The sequence below is a fragment of the Dendropsophus ebraccatus genome, chromosome 2 (assembly GCF_027789765.1).
Source record: "Dendropsophus ebraccatus isolate aDenEbr1 chromosome 2, aDenEbr1.pat, whole genome shotgun sequence".
In the NCBI taxonomy this organism is placed as follows: Eukaryota; Metazoa; Chordata; class Amphibia; order Anura; family Hylidae; genus Dendropsophus; species Dendropsophus ebraccatus.
This window is the reverse complement of record NC_091455.1, coordinates 279485-295992: the sequence shown is the minus strand read 5'-3', so window position 1 is coordinate 295992 and position 16508 is coordinate 279485. Positions and strand designations below refer to the sequence as shown.

The window sequence follows — 16508 nt, the reverse complement described above, 5'->3', positions numbered from 1 at the left end:
TATCCAGGTCCAGTCTCCTGATGGCTGCTATATAACAGCTATACTTACTGTATCCAGGTCCAGTCTCCTGAAGGCAGCTATATACCAGCTATACTTACTGTATCCAGGTCCAGTCTCCTGACTGCTATATACCAGCTATACTTACTGTATCCAGGTCCGGTCTCCTGAAGGCAGCTATATACCAGCTATACTTACTGTATCCAGGTGCAGTCTCCTGAAGGCAGCTATATAACAGCTATACTTACTGTATCCAGGTACAGTCTCCTGAAGGCTGCTATATACCAGCTATACTTACTGTATCCAGGTGCAGTCTCCTGATGGCTGCTATATAACAGCTATACTTACTTTATCCAGGTCCAGTCTCCTGAAGGCAGCTATATAACAGCTATACTTACTGTATCCAGGTCCAGTCTCCTGAAGGCAGCTATATAACAGCTATACTTACTGTATCCAGGTCCAGTCTCCTGAAGGCAGCTATATACCAGCTATACTTACTGTAACCAGCTCCAGTCTCCTAAAGGCAGCTATATAACAGCTATACTTACTGTATCCAGGTCCAGTCTCCTGATGGCTGCTATATAACAGCTATACTTACTGTATCCAGGTCCAGTCTCCTGAAGGCAGCTATATACCAGCTATACTTACTGTATCCAGGTCCAGTCTCCTGACTGCTATATACCAGCTATACTTACTGTATCCAGGTCCGGTCTCCTGAAGGCAGCTATATACCAGCTATACTTACTGTATCCAGGTACAGTCTCCTGAAGGCAGCTATATACCAGCTATACTTACTGTATCCAGGTCCAGTCTCCTGAAGGCAGCTATATAACAGCTATACTTAATGTATCCAGGTACAGTCTCCTGAAGGCAGCTATATACCAGCTATACTTACTGTATCCAGGTCCAGTCTCCTGAAGGCAGCTATATAACAGCTATACTTACTATATCCAGGTCCAGTCTCCTGAAGGCAGCTATATAACAGCTATACTTACTGTATCCAGGTACAGTCGCCTGAAGGCAGCTATATACCAGCTATACTTACTGTATCCAGGTCCAGTCTCCTGAAGGCAGCTATATAACAGCTATACTTACTGTATCCAGGTCCAGTCTCCTGAAGGCAGCTATATACCAGCTATACTTACTGTATCCAGGTCCAGTCTCCTGAAGGCTGCTATATACCAGCTACACTTACTGTATCCAGGTGCAGTCTCCTGATGGCTGCTATATAACAGCTATACTTACTGTATCCAGGTCCAGTCTCCTGAAGGCCGCTATATAACAGCTATACTTACTGTATCCAGGTCCAGTCTCCTGAAGGCAGCTATATAACAGCTATACTTACTGTATCCAGGTCCAGTCTCCTGAAGGCTGCTATATAACAGCTATACTTACTGTATCCAGGTCCAGTCTCCTGAAGGCAGCTATATACCAGCTATACTTACTGTAACCAGCTCCAGTCTCCTAAAGGCAGCTATATAACAGCTATACTTACTGTATCCAGGTCCAGTCTCCTGATGGCTGCTATATAACAGCTATACTTACTGTATCCAGGTCCAGTCTCCTGAAGGCAGCTATATACCAGCTATACTTACTGTATCCAGGTCCAGTCTCCTGACTGCTATATACCAGCTATACTTACTGTAACCAGCTCCAGTCTCCTAAAGGCAGCTATATAACAGCTATACTTACTGTATCCAGGTCCAGTCTCCTGAAGGCAGCTATATAACAGCTATACTTACTGTATCCAGGTCCAGTCTCCTGACTGCTATATACCAGCTATACTTACTGTATCCATATCCAGGTCCGGTCTCCTGATGGCTGCTATATACCAGCTATACTTACTGTATCCAGGTCCAGTCTCCTGAAGGCTGCTATATAACAGCTGTACTTACTGTATCCAGGTCCAGTCTCCTGACTGCTATATACCAGCTATACTTACTGTATCCAGGTCCAGTCTGCTTACTGCTATATACCAGCTATACTTACTGTATCCAAGTCCAGTCTCCTAACTGCTATATACCAGCTATACTTACTGTATCCAGGTCCAGTCTCCTGACTGCTATATACCAGCTATACTTACTGTATCCAGGTCCGGTCTCCTGATGGCTGCTATATACCAGCTATACTTACTGTATCCAGGTCCGGTCTCCTGATGGCTGCTATATAACAGATATACTTACTGTATCCAGGTCCAGTCTCCTGATGGCTGCTATATAACAGCTATACTTACTGTATCCAGGTCCGGTCTCCTGATGGCTGCTATATAACAGCTATACTTACTGTATCCAGGTCCGGTCTCCTGATGGCTGCTATATACCAGCTATACTTACTGTAACCAGCTCCAGTCTCCTAAAGGCAGCTATATAACAGCTATACTTACTGTATCCAGGTCCAGTCTCCTGAAGGCTGCTATATAACAGCTATACTTACTGTATCCAGGTCCAGTCTCCTGAAGGCAGCTATATAACAGCTATACTTACTGTATCCAGGTCCAGTCTCCTGACTGCTATATACCAGCTATACTTACTGTATCCATATCCAGGTCCGGTCTCCTGATGGCTGCTATATACCAGCTATACTTACTGTATCCAGGTCCAGTCTCCTGATGGCTGCTATATAACAGCTATACTTACTGTATCCAGGTCCAGTCTCCTGAAGGCAGCTATATACCAGCTATACTTACTGTATCCAGGTCCAGTCTCCTGACTGCTATATACCAGCTATACTTACTGTATCCAGGTCCGGTCTCCTGAAGGCAGCTATATACCAGCTATACTTACTGTATCCAGGTGCAGTCTCCTGAAGGCAGCTATATAACAGCTATACTTACTGTATCCAGGTACAGTCTCCTGAAGGCTGCTATATAACAGCTATACTTACTGTATCCAGGTCCAGTCTCCTGAAGGCAGCTATATACCAGCTATACTTACTGTAACCAGCTCCAGTCTCCTAAAGGCAGCTATATAACAGCTATACTTACTGTATCCAGGTCCAGTCTCCTGAAGGCAGCTATATAACAGCTATACTTACTGTATCCAGGTCCAGTCTCCTGATGGCTGCTATATAACAGCTATACTTACTGTATCCAGGTCCAGTCTCCTGAAGGCAGCTATACTTACTGTATACAGGTCCAGTCTCCTGAAGGCAGCTATATACCAGCTATACTTACTGTAACCAGCTCCAGTCTCCTAAAGGCAGCTATATAACAGCTATACTTACTGTATCCAGGTCCAGTCTCCTGAAGGCTGCTATATAACAGCTATACTTACTGTATCCAGGTCCAGTCTCCTGAAGGCAGCTATATAACAGCTATACTTACTGTATCCAGGTCCAGTCTCCTGACTGCTATATACCAGCTATACTTACTGTATCCATATCCAGGTCCGGTCTCCTGATGGCTGCTATATACCAGCTATACTTACTGTATCCAGGTCCAGTCTCCTGATGGCTGCTATATACCAGCTATACTTACTGTATCCAGGTCCAGTCTCCTGACTGCTATATAACAGCTATACTTACTGTATCCAGGTCCGGTCTCCTGAAGGCAGCTATATAACAGCTATACTTACTGTATCCAGGTCCAGTCTCCTGATGGCTGCTATATACCAGCTATACTTACTGTATCCAGGTCCAGTCTCCTGATGGCTGCTATATACCAGCTATACTTACTGTATCCAGGTCCAGACTCCTGATGGCTGCTATATACCAGCTATACTTACTGTATCCAGGTCCAGTCTCCTGCAGGCAGCTATATAACAGCTATACTTACTGTATCCAGGTCCAGTCTCCTGATGGCAGCTATATACCAGCTATACTTACTGTATCCAGGTCCGGTCTCCTGAAGGCAGCTATATAACAGCTATACTTACTGTATCCAGGCCCAGTCTCCTGAAGGCAGCTATATAACAGCTATACTTACTGTATCCAGGTCCGGTCTCCTGAAGGCAGCTATATAACAGCTATACTTACTGTATCCAGGTCCAGTCTTCTGAAGGCAGCTATATAACAGCTATACTTACTGTATCCAGGTCCAGTCTCCTGAAGGCAGCTATATACCAGCTATACTTACTGTATCCAGGTCCAGTCTCCTGAAGGCTGCTATATAACAGCTATACTTACTGTATCCAGGTCCAGTCTCCTGAAGGCAGCTATATAACAGCTATACTTACTGTATCCAGGTCCAGTCTCCTAAAGGCAGCTATATAACAGCTATACTTACTGTATCCAGGCCCAGTCTCCTGAAGGCAGGTATATAACAGCTATACTTACTGTATCCAGGTCCAGTCTCCTGAAGGCTGCTATATAACAGCTATACTTACTGTATCCAGGTCCAGTCTCCTAAAGGCAGCTATATAACAGCTATACTTACTGTATCCAGGTCCAGTCTCCTGAAGGCTGCTATATAACAGCTATACTTACTGTATCCAGGTCCCGTCTCCTGAAGGCAGCTATATACCAGCTATACTTACTGTATCCAGGTCCAGACTCCTGATGGCTGCTATATACCAGCTATACTTACTGTATCCAGGTCCAGTCTCCTGCAGGCAGCTATATAACAGCTATACTTACTGTATCCAGGTCCAGTCTCCTGATGGCAGCTATATACCAGCTATACTTACTGTATCCAGGTCCAGTCTCCTGATGGCTGCTATATAACAGCTATACTTACTGTATCCAGGTCCAGTCTCCTGATGGCAGCTATATACCAGCTATACTTACTGTATCCAGGTCCGGTCTCCTGATGGCTGCTATATACTAGCTATACTTACTGTATCCAGGTCCAGTCTCCTGAAGGCAGCTATATAACAGCTATACTTACTGTATCCAGGTCCAGTCTCCTGAAGGCAGCTATATACCAGCTATACTTACTGTAACCAGCTCCAGTCTCCTAAAGGCAGCTATATACCAGCTATACTTACTGTATCCAGGTCCAGTCTCCTGATGGCTGCTATATACTAGCTATACTTACTGTATCCAGGTCCAGTCTCCTGAAGGCAGCTATATACCAGCTATACTTACTGTATCCAGGTCCAGTCTCCTGAAGGCTGCTATATAACAGCTATACTTACTGTATCCAGGTCCAGTCTCCTGAAGGCAGCTATATAACAGCTATACTTACTGTATCCAGGTCCAGTCTCCTGAAGGCTGCTATATACCAGCTATACTTACTGTATCCATATCCAGTCTCCTGAAGGCAGATTTTCTGACTTGTGTTGGATGAAAAAAACCGACTAAACACAGGAATTCCATCCAGGACAGAGAGTCATGGGTCAATGTGTCCATCAGTCACATGACGGCCTTCTCTCTGTGAGCGCTCAGACACACAGAACTTCCTGTTTTTTGACTGTCTCCTGTTTTCCATGATAACTAAAAAAAGAAAAACAAATAATGAATGTAAATCGCAAACTTGCTTTATTTCACATCTACTTTTGATTTAGATTTTGAAACCTCGGTATAGACAAAGTGATCGGCACTATCGCATGTATGAAAACAGTCCTATTCTTACTCCTCACCGTTGACTTGCCGGGTGCTCCTCCATATAGCATTAGATACAATCGTGATGCAAAATGAAAAAGAATAATAGGAGGGCACTCACCATAAAAAACTTGACTTTATTTCAAACTCATTAAAATCGATCCATATTCCTTATTCTTTTTCATTTTGCATTTAGATTTTGAAAGTTATAATGACAGGGAGACTTTAAAGAGTCACTGTCGTATTTTTTTTTTTTTTTTTTTTGCAGAAATCAATAGTCCAGGCGATTTTAAGAAACCTTGTAATTGGGTTTATTAGCCAAATCTGCCATTATCTGCATGTAAGAAGCCTTTTCCCAGGTCCCCCCTCCTTCCTCTTTTTCATCCACTCTGAAAAATCTGAAAATTGTGACTTGTTGCAGGAGTCGTCCCCTGTCTGCTCTATGGAGAGGGGAGGGGGGAGGAGGAAGGAGGGAGTTAGCCGACAGCAGCAAGCAGATAACAGGTGACAGCTGTAATCTGAGCTCAGACAGGTCACTGGTGATGGTCAGAAGAGATATCCCGTGAGGGATTTGTAGATTAACTCTTTGTTGTCATGTTTTGGTCTTTTCTTTAGCTCTCTCCATAGGAGAACAATGAAGACAGGGGGGAGAGCTTCAAACTGCTTTTTCATGATAAAAATGCATTTTTCGGCTAATAAACCCAATGACAAAGTTTCTTAAAATCGCCTGGACTATTAATTTCTGCAAAAAAAAAATTTCACGACAGTGACACTTTAACCCTTTAACCTCTTAAGGACATATGACGTACCGGTACGTCATATGTCCTCACTTGCACTTCAAAGCGGGGCCGCGCGGCGGCCCCGCTTTGAAGTGCCGCGATCCCGGGTGCCGCGAGTAGCCCGGGACCGCTGCTATTAGCGGGCACGGTCTGATCGCCGTGCCCGCTAATTAGCTAATCGGAGGCAGCTGTCAAAGTTGACAGCTGCCTCCGATTACCGGAGGCAACGTTTCCCTGGTGTCTAGTGGGGGAGATCGCTCCTCCGGGACCTTGTCCCGGAGGAGCGATCTCCGTTACTGATGCCGGCCGGGGATGCGTCCAAGATGGCGCCGTCCTCGGCTCGGCACTCGTTCGTTTTCGGCTGCAGCAGCCGAAAGCAAACGAGTGCCGATCTCATGGATCTCTGCAGCATATCTATGCTGCAGAGATCTCAATGAGAGATCCAAGTGTATATACTAGAAGTCCCCCAGGGGGGAATAACCCTAACCCCGGGGGGGGAATAACCCTAACCCCAGGGGGGGAATAACCCTAACCCCAGGGGGGAATAACCCTAACCCCAGGGGGGAATAACCCTAACCCCAGGGGGGAATAACCCTAACCCCAGGGGGAATAACCCTAACCCCAGGGGGGAATCTCTCTAACCCCAGGGGGGGAATCTCTCTAACCCCAGGGGGGAATAACTCTAACCCCAGGGGGGGGAATAACCCTAACCCCAGGGGGAATAACCCTAACCCCAGGGGGGAATAACCCTAACCCCAGGGGGGGAATAACCCTAACCCCAGGGGGGGAATAACCCTAACCCCAGGGGGGGAATAACCCTAACCCCAGGGGGGGAATAACCCTAACCCCAGGGGGAAATAACCCTAACCCCAGGGGGGGAATAACCCTAACCCCAGGGGGAAATAACCCTAACCCCAGGGGGGAATAACCCTAACCCCAGGGGGGAATAACCCTAACCCCAGGGGGGAATAACCCTAACCCCAGGGGGGGAATAACCCTAACCCCAGGGGGGGAATAACCCTAACCCCAGGGGGGGAATAACCCTAACCCCAGGGGGGGAATAACCCTAACCCCAGGGGGGGAATAACCCTAACCCCAGAGGGGAATAACCCTAACCCCAGGGGGAATAACCCTAACCCCAGGGGGGAATAACCCTAACCCCAGAGGGGAATAACCCTAACCCCAGGGGGAATAACCCTAACCCCAGGGGGGAATAACCCTAACCCCAGGGGGCTTCTAGTATATGTGTAAAAAAATAAAAATAAAGTGTTGTTAATAGTAAAAAGCCCCCTCCCCTAATAAAAGTCTGAATCACCCCCCTTTTCCCAGGTTTTAAATAAAAGTAAACAAATAAATAAATAAATAAACATGTTTGGTATCGCCGCGTGCGTAATCGCCCAAACTATTAATTAATCACATTCCTGATCTCGTACGGTAAACGGCGTCAGCGCAAAAAAATCCCAAAGTGCAAAATTGCGCATTTTTGGTCGCATCAAATCCAGAAAAAATGTAATAAAAAGCGATCAAAAAGACGTATATGGGCAATCAAGGTACCGATAGAAAGATCACATCATGGCGCAAAAAATGACACCTCGCACAGCCCCATAGACCAAAGGATAAAAGCGCTATAAGCCGGGAATGGAGAGATTTTAAGGAACGTATATTTGGTAACAACGGTTTGAATTTTTTACAGGCCATCAGATACAATATAAGTTATACATGTTATATATCGCTGTAATCGTAACGACTTGAGGAACATGCATAACAAGTCAGTTTTACCCCAGGGCGAATGGCGTAAAAACACATTTCCCCCAAATAAAAGAAATGCGTTTTTTTTTTCAATTTCACCACACTTTGAATTTTTTTCTGGTTTTGCAGTGTCCTTTATGCAAAAATTCAGCCGTCATTGGGAAGTACAATTAGTGACGCAAAAAATAAGGGGTCATGGGGGTTTCTAGGTGGAAAAATGCAAGTGCTATGTATGTATGTATGTATGGCCTTATATACACAAGGAGGAAAAACCGAAAACGTAAAAACGAAAATGGGCCATGTCCTTAAAGGGTTAAGGACGAGGCCCATTTTCGTTTTTACGTTTTCGGTTTTTCCTCCTTGTGTATATAAGGCCATACATACATACATAGCACTTGCATTTTTCCACCTAGAAACCCACATGACCCCTTATTTTTTGCGTCACTAATTGTACTTCCCAATTACAGGCTGAATTTTTGCATAAAGTACACTGCAAAACCAGAAAAAATTCAAAGTGTGGTGAAATTGAAAAAAAAAAACGCATTTTGTTTATTTGGGGGAAATGTGTTTTTACGCCATTCGCCCTGGGGTAAAACTGACTTGTTATACATGTTCCTCAAGTCGTTATGATTACAGCGATATATAACATGTATAACTTATATTGTATCTGATGGCCTGTAAAAAATTCAAACCGTTGTTAACCAATATACGTTCCTTAAAATCGCTCCATTCCCGGCTTATAGCGCTTTTATCCTTTGGTCTATGGGGCTGTGCGAGGTGTCATTTTTTGCGCCATGATGTGATCTTTCTATCGGTACCTTGATTGCGCATATACGTTTTTTTGATCGCTTTTTATTACATTTTTTCTGGATTTGATGCGACCAAAAATGCGCAATTTTGCACTTTGGGATTTTTTTGCGCTGACGCCGTTTACCGTGCGAGATCAGGAATGTGATTAATTAATAGTTCGGGCGATTACGCACGCGGCGATAGCAAACATGTTTATTTATTTATTTATTTATTTGTTTACTTTTATTTAAAACCTGGGAAAAGGGGGGTGATTCAGACTTTATTAGGGGAGGGGGCTTTTTACTATTAACAACACTTTATTTTATTTTTTTACACATATACTAGAAGCCCCCCTGGGGTTAGGGTTATTCCCCCACTAGGGGTTAGGGTTATTCTCCCCTGGGGTTAGGGTTATTCCCCCCCTGGGGTTAGGGTTATTCCCCCCTGGGGTTAGGGTTATTCCCCCCCTGGGGTTAGGGTTATTCCCCCCCTGGGGTTAGGGTTATTCCCCCCCTAGGGGTTAGGGTTATTCCCCCCCTGGGGTTAGGGTTATTCCCCCCCTGGGGTTAGGGTTATTCCACCCCTAGGGTTAGGGTTATTCCCCCCTGGGGTTAGGGTTATTCCCCCCCTGGGGTTAGGGTTATTCCCCCCCTGGGGTTAGGGTTATTCCCCCTGGGGTTAGGGTTATTCCCCCTGGGGTTAGGGTTATTCCCCCTGGGGTTAGGGTTATTCCACCCCTAGGGTTAGGGTTATTCCCCCCTGGGGTTAGGGTTATTCCCCCCTGGGGTTAGGGTTATTTCCCCCCCTGGGGTTAGGGTTATTCCCCCCCTGGGGTTAGGGTTATTCCCCCTGGGGTTAGGGTTATTCCCCCTGGGGGACTTCTAGTATATACACTTGGATCTCGCATTGAGATCTCTGCAGCATAGATATGCTGCAGAGATCCATGAGATCGGCACTCGTTTGCTTTCGGCTGCTGCAGCCGAAAACGAACGAGTGCCGAGCCGAGGACGGCGCCATCTTGGACGCGCAGGGGTGATTCTAGCCTCTCTGCTGCCCGAGGCGAACTATAGAATGACGCCCCCCCCCCCCCGTCAATCCGCCCACATTATAATCCACTACTGCCCCCCCCACTGCTGTCCCCAATAAACATAATGTTTGGTCCCTTGCTGCACAGAGGATGTCAGGAGAGGAGGGGGCTGACTTTATAGGAGAGGTCCCAGCAGCACAGAGGAGGTCAGGAGAGGAGGGGGCTAATCCTATAGGAGAGGTCCCAGCAGCACAGAGGATGTCAGGAGATGAGGGTGCTAATCCTATAGGAGAGGTCCCAGCAGCACAGAGGATGTCAGGAGAGGAGGGTGCTAATCTTTTAGGAGATGGTCCCCCTCTTCCCCCCTTATAGATGGTCCCCCTCTTCCCCCCCTTATATATGGTCCCCCTCCCCCCCTTATACATGGTCCCCCTCTCCCCCCTCCCTTATAGATGGTCCCCCTCTTCCCTCTCCCCCCCCCTTATAGATGGTCACCCTCTTTCCCCCCTCCCTTATAGATGGCCCCCCCTTATAGATGGTCCCCCTCTTTCCCCCCTCCCTTATAGATGGTCCCCCTCTTTCCCCCCTCCCTTATAGATGGTCCCCTTCCCCCCCCCCTATAGATGGTCCCCCTCTTCCCTCTCCCCCTCCCTTATAGATGGTCCCCCCCCCTTATAGATCGTCCCCCTCCCTTATAGATGGTCCCCCTCTTTCCCCCCTCCCTTATAGATGGTCCCCCTCTTTCCCCCCTCCCTTATAGATGGTCCCCTTCCCCCCCCTATAGATAGTCCCCCTCTTCCCTCTCCCCCTCCCTTATAGATGGTCCCCCTCTTTCCCCCCTCCCTTATAGATGGTCCCCTTCCCCCCCCTATAGATAGTCCCCCTCTTCCCTCTCCCCCTCCCTTATAGATGGCCCCCCCCCCTTATAGATGGCCCCCCCTTATAGATGGTCCCCCTCTTTCCCCCCTCCCTTATAGATGGCCCCCCCCTTATAGATGGTCCCCCTCTTTCCCCCCTCCCTTATAGATGGTCCCCCTCTTCCCTCTCCCTTATAGATGGTCCCCCCCCCTTATAGATCGTCCCCCTCCCTTATAGATGGTCCCCCTCTTTCCCCCCTCCCTTATAGATGGTCCCCTTCCCCCCCCTATAGATAGTCCCCCTCTTCCCTCTCCCCCTCCCTTATAGATCGTCCCCCCCCTTATAGATGGTCCCCCTCTTTCCCCCCTCCCTTATAGATGGTCCCCTTCTCCCCCCTATAGATAGTCCCCCTCTTCCCTCTCCCCCTCCCTTATAGATGGTTTCCCCTTATAGATGGTCCCCCTCTTTCCCCCCTCCCTTATAGATGGTCCCCCTCTTTCCCCCCTCCCTTATAGATGGTCCCCCTCTTTCCCCCCTTCCTTATAGATGGTCCCCTTCTCCCCCCTATAGATAGTCCCCCTCTTCCCTCTCCCCCTCCCTTATAGATGGTTTCCCCTTATAGATGGTCCCCCTCTCCCCCCCCCCCCCCCCCCCCCTGCACAGCAGATAAAACAAAAAACAGCACACAACTCACCTGCCCTCCGTTCCCCCGTCGAGCCTCTCTGGTCTGGTCCCGGCTGATGTGCGGCTGCCCGGGGTGTCCCGTCCTGTCCCCGGCAGCGCGCGCATCACAGATCTCCCCATGCGCCTGCGGCTGTGACTTCCGGCGCACGGGGAGCTCTCTGATGCGCGCGCTGCCGGGGACAGGATGGACACCTCCGGCAGCCGCGCATCACCCGGGGGACTAAAGGCTGCATTCCCACGTTCCGTGATCCTGACGGATCACGGACGTGGAATGCATGTACTGGAGCCCCCCCGCCCCCGGGCAGTATCTGTAATGAGATGCTGGGAGCGGGGGGGACTGTATTCATAAGCGCCGCGCTGTAGTAACAGCACCGCGCGGCTGCATCATTACACCGCGGCGCTTATGAATACAGTCTCCCCCGTTCACAGCATCTAATTACAAATACTGCCCGGGGGCGGGGGGGCTCCAGTACATGGTACAGTCAGTGGCGGATTATAATGTGGGCGGCCGCCGAACCGCTCATATTATAATCTGCCACTGAATGCCGCCCCCATGGTGACAGCTAGTGGCGCCGCCTGAGGCAGACGATTCAGGTCGCCTCATGATTGCGGCGCCCCTGTGGACGCGTCCCCGGCCGGCATCAGTAACGGAGATCGCTCCTCCGGGACAAGGTCCCGGAGGAGCGATCTCCCCCACTAGACACCAGGGAAACGTTGCCTCCGGTAATCGGAGGCAGCTGTCAACTTTGACAGCTGCCTCCGATTAGCTAATTAGCGGGCACGGCGATCAGACCGTGCCCGCTAATAGCGGCGGTCCCGGGCTACACGCGGCACCCGGGATCGCGGCACTTCAAAGCGGGGCCGCCGCGCGGCCCCGCTTTGAAGTGCAAGTGCGGACATATGACGTACCGGTACGTCATATGTCCTTAAGAGGTTAAGACTGATCTAGTAAATACTAAATACAGCCAGTAGATGGTGCTCTAACCACCCTGAATAGTATAGCTAATTTAACACAATGGGGGACATGTGTTACACCGGACTTAAAAATGTCCCCGCATCTCCGGCGCTACGGGGATTTATGTAGAGGCGGACTGCCTCTAGATAAATCCCATGCGCTCCGGTGCGCACAGCCGAAAACCTAAGCCAGCTGAGGACTAGAGTAGGTTTTCGCCGTATCTTTTGGCGGAACGGATGGTGAATCGCGCGGACTCTGAGTCCGCGCCCTCCGTTCCGCCCCCTTCACACACCCTCCCCGCCCCCTGGCGTACTCGGCGGAAAGTGATGATTTGCGAATATTTTATTCGCAAATCAGCCATTTGCGAATAAAATAATGCGCAAATCTGCACTTTCCGCCAAAATCATCCGTACGCCGGATGATACATGTCCCCCAATGTGTTAAACATAAGATAATAATCAGCATTAGGAGCCTAGTAGACAGAAGAGTGGTTACTGCCCTGAGAATATAGTAGAGCGGCCCCAGGCGGGGATCTGCCTAGCCCTCCTGAGGGTTTAGCACTGCTTGGGTTACTCTCTGTGTCTCTTTCTCATAGACTAAAAACTGAAGACCTCCCACCAGGAACTGACCTCCCTTTTATAGGGGCATGACTAACCTTCCCTGTGATTGGTGGGGTTGTACGAAAGAGGAGAGAGAAGTAGTGTAACTGGTAGAAAAGTGAGGGGAAAGCACCTGCACCTGTGATAGGAGAAAAGGCAACATGTGACATAAAACAGTTAACCCATGGTTTTCCTTCAGCTGTGCTTTAGACCAGTGATTTTCAACCAGTGTGCCGCGACACATGGTCAGGTGTGCCGCGGGGAAAGTTCCCCAAACTATGGTGCCCCTGTGTTTTGTTCCCTGGCAATGCGCAGCGATCAGTGGGGGATTATAATGTGGGCGGTTGCGTGATGCGCACCATGCTCCCGGTCTCCGCTGATTGGAGGAGCACGTCCGGGCCCTACAGGCGGCCAGTAGGTGAGGCGGACAGCAGTGGCGACCATCTCGGAGGAGGTGAGGAGGAAGGGGGGGAGAGAAACCTGGGGATGGGGGAGAGAAACAGCGGAGAGAAGCAGGGGGAAGAGAAGTTTGGTGGAGGGTAGCACAGGAGAGAAGCATGGGGGAGAGAAGCACAGGAGAGAAGCATGGGGGAGAGAAGCACAGGAGAGAAGCACAGGAGAGAAGCAGGGGGGAGAAGTATGGTGGAGAGAAGCACAGGAGAGAAGTATGGTGGAGAGAAGCACAGGAGAGAAGTATGGTGGAGAGAAGCACAGGAGAGAAGCCGGGGGGAGAAGTATGGTGGAGAGAAGCACTAGAGAGAAGCATGGGGGAGAGAAGCACAGGAGAGAAGTATGGTGGAGAGAAGCATGGGGGAGAGAAGCACAGGAGAGAAGTATGGTGGAGAGAAGCACAGGAGAGAAGCCGGGGGGAGAAGTATGGTGGAGAGAAGAACAGGAGAGAAGCATGGGGGAGAGAAGCACAGGAGAGAAGTATGGTGGAGAGAAGCATGGGGGAGAGAAGCACAGGAGAGAAGTATGGTGGAGAGAAGCACAGGAGAGAAGCAGGGGGGAGACGTATGGTGGAGAGAAGCACAGGAGAGAAGCACAGGAGAGAAGCGGGGGGGAGACGTATGGTGGAGAGAAGCACAGGAGAGAAGCACAGGAGAGAAGCAGGGGGGAGAAGTATGGTGGAGAGAAGCATGGGGGAGAGAAGCACAGGAGAGAAGCATGGGGGAGAGAAGCACAGGAGAGAAGCAGGGGGGAGAAGTATGGTGGAGAGAAGCACTGGAGAGAAGCTCAAGAGAGATGTAGGGGGGAGAGAAGCACAGGAGAGAAGCAGGGGGGAGAGAAGCACAGGAGAGAAGCATGGGGGAGAGAAGCACAGGAGAGAAGCATGGGGGAGAGAAGCAGGGGGGAGAAGCATGGTGGAGAGAAGCACAGGAGAGAAGTAGGGAGGAGAGAAGCATGGGGGAGAGAAGCATGGGGGAGAGAAGCACAGGAGAGAAGCAGGGGGGAGAGAAGCACAGGAGAGAAGCAGGGGGGAGAGAAGCACAGGAGAGGAGCAGGGGGGAGAAGCATGGGGGAGAGAAGCACAGGACAAAAGCATGGGGGAGAGAAGCACAGGAGAGAAGCAGGGGGGAGAAGTATTGTGGAGAGAAGCATGGGGGAGAGAAGCACAGGAGAGAAGCATGGGGGAGAGAAGCACAGGAGAGAAGCAGGGGGGAGAAGTATGGTGGAGAGAAGCACAGGAGAGAAGCACAGGAGAGAAGTAGAGGGGAGAAGTACGGTGGAGAGAAGCACAGGAGAGAAGCAGGGGGGAGAAGTACGGTGGAGAGAAGCACAGGAGAGAAGCAGGGGGGAGAGAAGCACAGGAGAGAAGCAGGGGGGAGAAGTACGGTGGAGAGAAGCACAGGAGAGAAGCACAGGAGAGAAGCACAGGAGAGAAGTAGGGGGGAGAAGTACAGTGGAGAGAAGCACAGGAGAGAAGCAGGGGGGAGAAGTATGGTGGAGAGAAGCACAGGAGAGAAGCACAGGAGTGAAGTAGGGGGGAGAAGTACGGTGGAGAGAAGCACAGGAGTGAAGAAGGGGGGAGAGAAGCACAGGGGAGAAGCACAGGGGGGAGAAGAAAACAGGCCCAGGTTTCACACTGAGTGAGTATAAATACATTTAGAATCTATAATATTAACTATATGTATAATATCTACTGTTTTAGTGTCATTTTGTGCCATTTTGGTTGGTGGTGTGCCCCGGGATTTTTTAAGTATAAAAAGTGTGCCGCAGGCTCAAAAAAGGTTGGAAATCACTGCTTTAGACAACAGATACAAAATAAGACAGTGACACCTAGTGGGGAAAATACATATTGCATCCCCTTTAGTGTGATACCTGACAGAGGCACTTGACTCAGGTGGTATAAAACTTAGTGGACCACCTGTACCGGGACACTACAATTACATCAGCTGATGATTGTCTATTACACAGAGCGCTGATAAGCCAAATTGGCCTGTTTCGGGAGATTATCGCTCCGTGTGATAAGGCTCTAACACACCGAACAATAGTGGTTAGTTACAATTGTTATTGTTTACTCCTTCTGATCCTTCTGGAAAAGTTAAGTCCTGTTTATGTCTAGACGTGGCAGACTTGGGGTAGGATATGATCTAACCGTGCATTTTGTTACCCTCAGGACCATCTCCAGACAGTGACCACCCAGAATAACGAACTGCGGGCACATGGTGGAAAGGATGTGACAAGGAGGAGCCAGGTGAGATTATGATTTGGGCAGGATGAAGATGTGTACAGAAGGAGGATGAGGAGGATGTGTACAGGAAGAGGAGGATGATAATGATAAGGATGTGTACAGGAGGAGGATGATGATGAGGATGTGTATTGGAGGAGGATGATGATGAGGATGTGTATTGGAGGAGGATGATCATGATAAGGATGTGTACAGGAGGAGGAAGATGATGAGGATGTGTACTGGAGGAGGAGGATGATGAGGATGTGTATTGGAGGAGAAGGATGATGAGGATGTGTACAGAAGGAGGATGATGAGGATTTTAAAGTAGAAGGAGGATAAGAATGTGTACAGGAGGGTATGCTGCTCTGCTGCCTCTGCTACCAGCACAAGATTGCTCCCCTGCCACCTCTGCTATTAGCCATAGGATCTCTGCTCTGCTACCTCTGCTATTAGCCATAGGATCTCTGCCACCTCTGCTATTAGCCATAGTAACGCTGCTCTGCCACCTCTGCTATTAGCCATAGGATCTCTGCTCTGCTTCCTCTGCTATTAGCCATAGCATCTCTGCTCTGCCACCTCTGCTATTAGCCATAGGATCTCTGCTCTGCTTCCTCTGCTATTAGCCATAGGATCTCTGCTCTGTTTCCTCTGCTATTAGCCATAGGATCTCTGCTCTGCCACCTCTGCTATTAGCCATACGATCGCTGCTCTGCCACCTCTGCTATTAGCCATAGGATCTCTGCTCTGCTTCCTCTGCTATTAGCCATAGGATCTCTGCTCTGCCACCTCTGCTATTAGCCATACGATCGTTGCTCTGCCACCTCTGCTGTTAGCCATAGGATCTTTGCTTTGCCACCTCTGCTATTAGCCATAGGATCTCTGCTCTGCTTCCTCTGCTATTAGCCATAGGATTGCTGCT

General features: G+C 49.2%; 1 protein-coding gene across 6 annotated transcripts in view; it reads left to right on the top strand.

The window, feature by feature from the left end:
* The window catches only part of WDR97 (WD repeat domain 97), a 194459-nt gene that overhangs the window by 103501 nt on the left and 74450 nt on the right, over nt 1-16508 (top strand). For all 6 annotated transcript variants that reach the window (XM_069959750.1, XM_069959753.1, XM_069959752.1 and 3 more), the window contains one exon: nt 15536-15613. In XM_069959750.1, the coding sequence (XP_069815851.1) occupies nt 15536-15613 (78 nt within the window). The remainder of the gene's footprint in view (nt 1-15535; nt 15614-16508) is intronic.